The sequence below is a fragment of the Rhincodon typus genome, chromosome 45 (genome assembly GCF_021869965.1).
Source record: "Rhincodon typus isolate 14 chromosome 45, sRhiTyp1.1, whole genome shotgun sequence".
NCBI classification, from domain to species: domain Eukaryota; kingdom Metazoa; phylum Chordata; class Chondrichthyes; order Orectolobiformes; family Rhincodontidae; genus Rhincodon; species Rhincodon typus.
In genome coordinates, this window is record NC_063376.1 from 6,810,894 (window position 1) to 6,817,490 (window position 6,597).

A 6,597-nucleotide genomic window follows, 5' to 3' on the forward strand; every position below is an offset into this window, starting at 1 on the left:
GGGGGGGGGGGGGGGGGGGGGGGGGGGGGGGGGGCAGAAAACACTGGGAAGCTGACCTGGCCCTCCAGCCCCCTGCAAGACACAACAGCACTGCAACAACCAAGGTCGGATCATGGGTTTAATGGTTTTTTTTAAAAAAACGGCTCACCCCTCTTTCTTCAAATCTCCCATGATGGAGACAAGAACAGCAAACACAGGAAGAAAAACCGGTCACAGGCTGAAACTGTAATTTCCTGCTTCAGTGGCTGACATTTACCACATTGCGGTCACTCAATACATGACTTAGGAAGTAGATCAAAGGGTGGAGTCACAACTGGTTACCTGGCTTTTCCACAGAACCGTTATGGCACAGCTAAGGCAGCCCTTCAGCCCATCGCATCTTACAGAATCCCTGCAGTGTGGAAGCAAGCTATTGGGCCCATTGAGTCCACAGCAACCTTCTGAAGAGCATCCCACCCAGACCCACCCCTCTATCTCTATACCCTATGGCTAACTCACCTAACCTGCACATCCCTGGGCACCAAGGGACAATTTAGCACGGCCAACACCCCCTAACCTGCACATCCCTGGGGACCAAGGGACAATTTAGCACGGCCAACACACCCTAACCTGCACATCCCTGGGGACCAAGGGACAATTTAGCACGGCCAACCCACCCTAACCTGCACATCCCTGGGGACCAAGGGACAATTTAGCACGGCCAACACACCCTAACCTGCACATCCTTTGAACTGTGGAGGAAACCGGAGCACCTGGAGGAAACCCACGCAGACACGGGGAGAATGTGTAAACACCACACAGTTGACCGAGGGTGGAATCAAACCTGGGTCCCTGCTGCTGTGAGGCAGCGGCGCTAACCACTGTGCCAGCACTTCAAGTCAGGAACTCACTTTGCGACATTCTCTCTTTTCACTCGATAGTCCAATTCCTGAAGAAAACCTCAAATCAAATCTTCTCCAGCACACACATGGGCAGCACATTTCAGACCCCAACCACTTGCTGCACAGAACCATTTCTCCACACATCACTTGTGCTTCCCCTCGGGGCATAATTTTAAATCCGTGCCCTCTGCTCGATTATTTCTGCGAGGAAACATTTTCTTTTCCAGTACTTCAGAATCCGATCTCCCTCTCAGCCTTTCCTCCAAGGGGAACTGATCCAACATCCCCCAGCATAGCACATTCCAGGGATGAGAATGCTATTCCTGTAACCCTCTTCAACACTCTCACATCTTTACACATTCTTCCTAAAAGGTGCGACACCCAGAACCTTTGACATTAGCCTGTTTAATTCTTATTTTGCTACAAGAGAAGGAGGCGGTGTCTAGATTGTGATTTATTCTGTTCCTAAGGTTCAGCATTGCATAACAACTGGTGGTAAGGTCAGTTAAATATATAGCAATATTAAGGTAGGGGTGGAGGTTAGATAGACCTTAGGTTTAGGGTAGAAATTCGGCACAACATCGTGGGCTGAAGGGCCTGTACCGTGCTGTACTGTTCTATGTTCTGTGTTCCCAACGTAGCATTTGAAGGGCAATTTCAAACTGAAAAGTTTAGGCTTTCCCTTAACAGAGGCATGTGCACTGGAGTTCAGAAACAAAGTGAAAGAAGGCAGCCACGCTGATAGCTGTGTCCTGGAGAACCCCAGCCCCAAACAGAATGATTTTGTTAAGGGAAGGTCGTGTCTTTTCAGTCAATTTAAATTTTTCTGAAGTAACAAAGAAGATTGATGACAGCACTGTAACAGACGCTGTCTATAAGGGTTTTAGTGGGGCATTTAACAAGGTCCCACACAGCAGTCTGGTTGGAAAAATTAAACCTTACGGGATTACAGGGGAACATAAAATCTGCTCACGGACAGGAAACAAACAGCAATGTTGATGGACATTTTTGTGAATGGAAGTCAATTTTCAATGGCGTTCCAGAAGACTAGGTGGTGGGTTCCTTACTGTTTTTAAATAGACATTAATGATTTAAATATTTGCTGAATCTTCAAAACAGACGTGTCAAAGGAGATTTGCTCATCAGGACATTTTGCTAGAATGCCAACTCAAGAGGAAAACCAACACTTATACACAAGAGAGGAGCAGTGATTGGTTGGAAACTGCACTCTGGCAGAGATGGAGAATGCATGCAATGCTGACTGACAGTTAACGGCCAAACTGTAAATTTCAATTATCAACGTATTAATGTACAGGGCCCTGTTCTTTGCAGACAGAAAAGGACATGTATGTACATGACAAACAAAAACAGGAATTCACTGGTTCATTTTCCAGGCCAACATAAATCACACTCAACCTGTTGGGCCTAAAATTTAAGCAAGGTGTGGCAGTTAACTGTCAATCTACATCAACAGGTACATAAGCTTACAGCAACGCCATCCACTTGGCATTCTCCTCCCATGCTGTAGAAGCGTTAATGCTTCCCTTCAAATTGGTATTCTTGCAAAACGTCCAGACGAGTCCATGACTTTAAAAAAAACGCGTCAGAAGAAAATTGCCCTCCAGCAACACTCGGATTAAATGATTTGGACTTAAGTAAGAATTGCAAAACGTATAGGTGATATAAACTGGCCGAAAGGCTAACAGCAAAGAGGATGACAAAGGGAAAAATAGCAAGTGGAAAATCCAATCTGGAGGATTTGGGTAAGGGCATACAAAGCAAGGGCAATAAATGGGAGGGTACCGAGAGGGTTAGAGGAAGCTCTGGACCTTGGAGTATGTGCCCACTGCCCCTCTACCCCCCAAAGGGAGCAGGGCAGGTAGATAAGGTGGCACGAGGGACACTTTCCTTCAATCGGGATGGGCAATAAGTGCTGAATTGGTCAGCAATACTTGCATCCCACAAATGAGAAGAAAACTAAAAGTTATAAAATGCCACTGCTCCCTTATCAGGAGGGTTGCTGGCTCTTCCGAGGCAGCAGTTTGGCTTCAGGCCTGGCGGAGGTAGGTGACAACTCCGAGCATGTGGCACCCCTTCAGCTGCACACTGGAGTATCAAGTCAGGCTGCCACAGGAATGCAGGCCATCTACTGAGAACAGAGATAGTAGGAACTGCAGATGCATTTCTGAAGAAGGGTCTAGGCCCGAAACGTCAGCTTTCCTGCTTGGCCTGCTGTGATCATCCAGCTCTACACCTTGTTATTTCATCTACTGAGAACATTCTTCTCTAATCACCATCCCACCCTCTGGCCAGATTAAAAGGAGATCAAGGTAAAGTTGCCGTAGGCCTCCTGGCTGAGCCACAGGGCTGCTCTCTTATTAGAGCGAGAGCGAGAGCGAGCCAACTGGTGGTGGTTTGACCCAAAGGCCACCACACCTCATGACAAGGCAAGAGCTTGCAAAGGAGAGTCTCTCACATTGGGCAGACGAAAAGTCAAAAGTGTACGTTGAGGAGGAGCAGGGAGGGGAGGGATTTCCCGAACTTGGGTGATGGAAATCAAGCTGGATTTGGAGGAGATATTAAAGAACTGCCTATGCTGGAGTCAGAGATAACACACAGCATGGAGCTGGATGAACCCTTTCAAGTTTCACAACATCCTTCCTACAGCAGGGAAACTAGAATTGAACACAGTATTCCAAAAGTGGCCGAACCAACGTCCTGTACAGCTGCAACATGATCTCCCGACTCCAATATTCAACGGACTGACCAATAAAGGCAAGCATACCCAATGCCTTCTTCACCTGCCTACCTGCCACTCCACTTTCAAGGAACTATGAATCTTCACTCCAAGGTCTCTTTGTTCAGCAACAATTGCCTGGAACCTTAGCATTTGATGAGTGAAAGGATGCAAGTGCCCTGCATGGTTTGGGATCAGATTAGATCACTATAGCTCCTAGGTATGTTGGCAATAAGTGACCGACCTCGTTCGGAGGGAGCACAAGACTGGGTTGTCGTGACAACCCAACACGCACTACAGAACAACACTCAAGAAGCTTGACGCCAACCAGGACAAAGCAGCCTGCTTGATGGGAACCCCCATCACTTCCTTCAACATCCACTCCCTCCACCAGCGATGCTCAGTCACAGCAGTGTGTACCATCCGCAAGATGCACTGCAGCAACTCCCCACAGCTCCTCTGTCAGCACCTTCCAAACTGATCAACCACAACACCCGAAAGGATAAGGCCAACAGATAAACAGGTATGTTACCACCTGCAAACTCCACTCACCATCCTGATTTGGAAATATAATCGCCGCTCCTTCACGCTGGCTGGGGCCAAAATCCTGGAAGTTCCTCAAACCCGTGGTTTCCAGGCCCCATGCCAGTGGCTCAAAACAACTGGTTAACACCACTTTCAGCGGCAGTTAGGGATGGGCAATAAATGCTGGCCCCAGACAGAGGCATGCATACCCCACATGTAAAAACGAGGCCATTCAGCCCATCCATACCGAGATCTCCGATCAGTTGAACCACCTATGCTCTTTCTCTGCAGCCGTATCATCATATTTGTCACCCCCTTCCCCCAACTATTTACCCCATCAACTATTTACCCCATCCCTATTGGCAAATCACTATTGAATCTGCTTCCTGAGAAGCACAGTCCAGATCACAACAAGCCAAACAGCAAGAACAATTCCTATCCCTCCCCTGGCCATGGGAGTAGTGCCAACTACCACTGACCAGTGTACCTGAGGTAACCGACCTTCCTAGCAATAGAAGCTCTTTCCCTTTTGAACTTTGAATACACTCTCAAACTTGCTTGGCTCGAACAGGCAGCCATTCTTCTGGTCTACACCAGGGCTGTGCGTTGCTCCCTGTACCATTTTAATAAACCTCTCCGGCATCCTCAGAGGCAATGACTTTCACTGGAAGATCAGTGGATTGAGAATCAGGTGCGTTCTATAATAGGATGCAACACACGCAGTCAGAGGAAAACACACTCCGATGTATGTAGCTTGATTTACATTCCTAAATATAGCACCACATAAAAAGGATTAGGTCAGGAACTTTACGTAATCCAGCTGGTTCAAAAATGGGTGCCAATATGTTAGAGTCAGAGTCATTTCAAATTCAGCTCAAAACTGAACTGGGTACAGATCTCAAAATATGAAAACAGAGCTCCAAATTAAGGGGCTGGCCGTTCACCAACTTGTACAGATGCATCATAGAAAGCATACTATCTGGGTGCATAATGGCCTGGTACGGCAACTGCTCTGCCCAGGACCGTAAGAAACTACAGAAGGTGGTGTGCACAGCCCAGACCATCACTGAAGCCAACCTTCCATCCATGGACTATTTACACAGCTCGCTGCCACAGAAAGGCAGCCAACAAAGACCCATCGCACCCTGGTAATGCTCTCCTACAACCTCTTCCGTTAGGCAGAAGATACAGAAGCCTGAACACACAGACCAGGAGGTTCAAGAACAGCTTTGTTCCTGCTGAGTGGACTCTAACTTCAAATAGTGCTGATCTTGTTAATGTCGATCTTGCTTCATGCACCTCCTGTGCAGCCATAACTTTGTACGCCTCACTGTCTGAGCACCCTATGCTCTGATCTGCCTGCACCGCTCACAAAACAAAGCTTTCCACTGTACTCAGGTACATGTGACGATAAATCAAAAATCAAACAGAGATTGGAGGAGGTATTTCTTTACTCTTGCCCTTGACGTTCAATGGCACTACCATTATGAATTCCCCCACAGTCACCAACATCCTAGGGCCAAAAATGGAATCAGATTAACCACATAAACAGCGGCTACAAGAGCAGGCCAGAGGCTAGGAATACTGTGGTGCATAACTCACCTCCTGACTCCCCAAAGCCTGTCCACCATCTACAAGGCACAAGTCAGGAGTGTGAATGGAATACTCCCCACTTGCTCTGGATGGGTGCAGCAAAGCAAGCAGCTCTACATCAAAACATCCCAACTGATTGGCGCCACATCTACCAAAAAAATAGCCACGGTATCTGTACAATCTTCTCCAAGTCCACCTTCCAAACCCACAACAATCATCACCCAGGAAGGACAAGAGCAGCACATCCACGGGTAAAGCATCACCCTATTACCACCTCTACAAGCACAACCAACCCTGACTTACAACTATATCACTGGGTCAAAACCCCTGGAACTCCCTCCCTAACAGAGACAGAAATGCACCACCACATTTATTTAGGGATGGGCAATAAAGGCTGCTATAGCCATGCCACAAACAAAGTTTTTTAAAAAAAGCTTCAAGCTGTGAATCTTAGACACCCAGGGAGCAGGGAGACGACCAGCCATCATCCACTTGGAATGGCAAAGCAGGTTCGATAGGCCGAGTGGCCTCCTCTCACTCCCATGTTACAGGATCAGTGTGCTGGAATGCCTTCTCAACAGGCACTGTAGACCTCCCTACAGTGGTTTAAGCATGCCATTCCAACTTCTCAAGGGGCAACTAAGGACAAGCAATCAGCGTTAGCCCGACTAACTCGATAAAAACTGCGTTCAGCTGAATCAGTCCTGATCAAAAGGGTAAAAAAGTGGCCCATTTCAGTTGTAGAATACAACGAGAACTCTTCTTGAATATGAAATTTAGACGAGGATAGCCTGTCACACACCACCACCACCCCCCCAACCCTTCCCCAGCAGGGAGCACAGGGATTTCAAGACTTGGGGG

At 47.6% G+C, this 6,597-nt stretch overlaps 2 protein-coding genes across 2 annotated transcripts in view; one reads left to right on the forward strand and one right to left on the reverse strand.

Moving 5' to 3' along the window:
• The window catches only part of LOC109925754 (ephrin type-B receptor 4-like), a 190,249-nt gene that overhangs the window by 55,594 nt on the left and 128,058 nt on the right, over positions 1-6,597 (forward strand). The gene's annotated exons all lie outside the window — the stretch shown is intronic.
• LOC125487775 (phosphatidylinositol 4,5-bisphosphate 3-kinase catalytic subunit alpha isoform-like) overlaps positions 5,594-6,597 on the reverse strand; it is a 14,938-nt gene continuing 13,934 nt past the window's right edge. The window contains exon 8 of the mRNA XM_048620043.1: positions 5,594-5,656. Coding sequence (XP_048476000.1) covers positions 5,594-5,656 — 63 coding nt within the window. The remainder of the gene's footprint in view (positions 5,657-6,597) is intronic.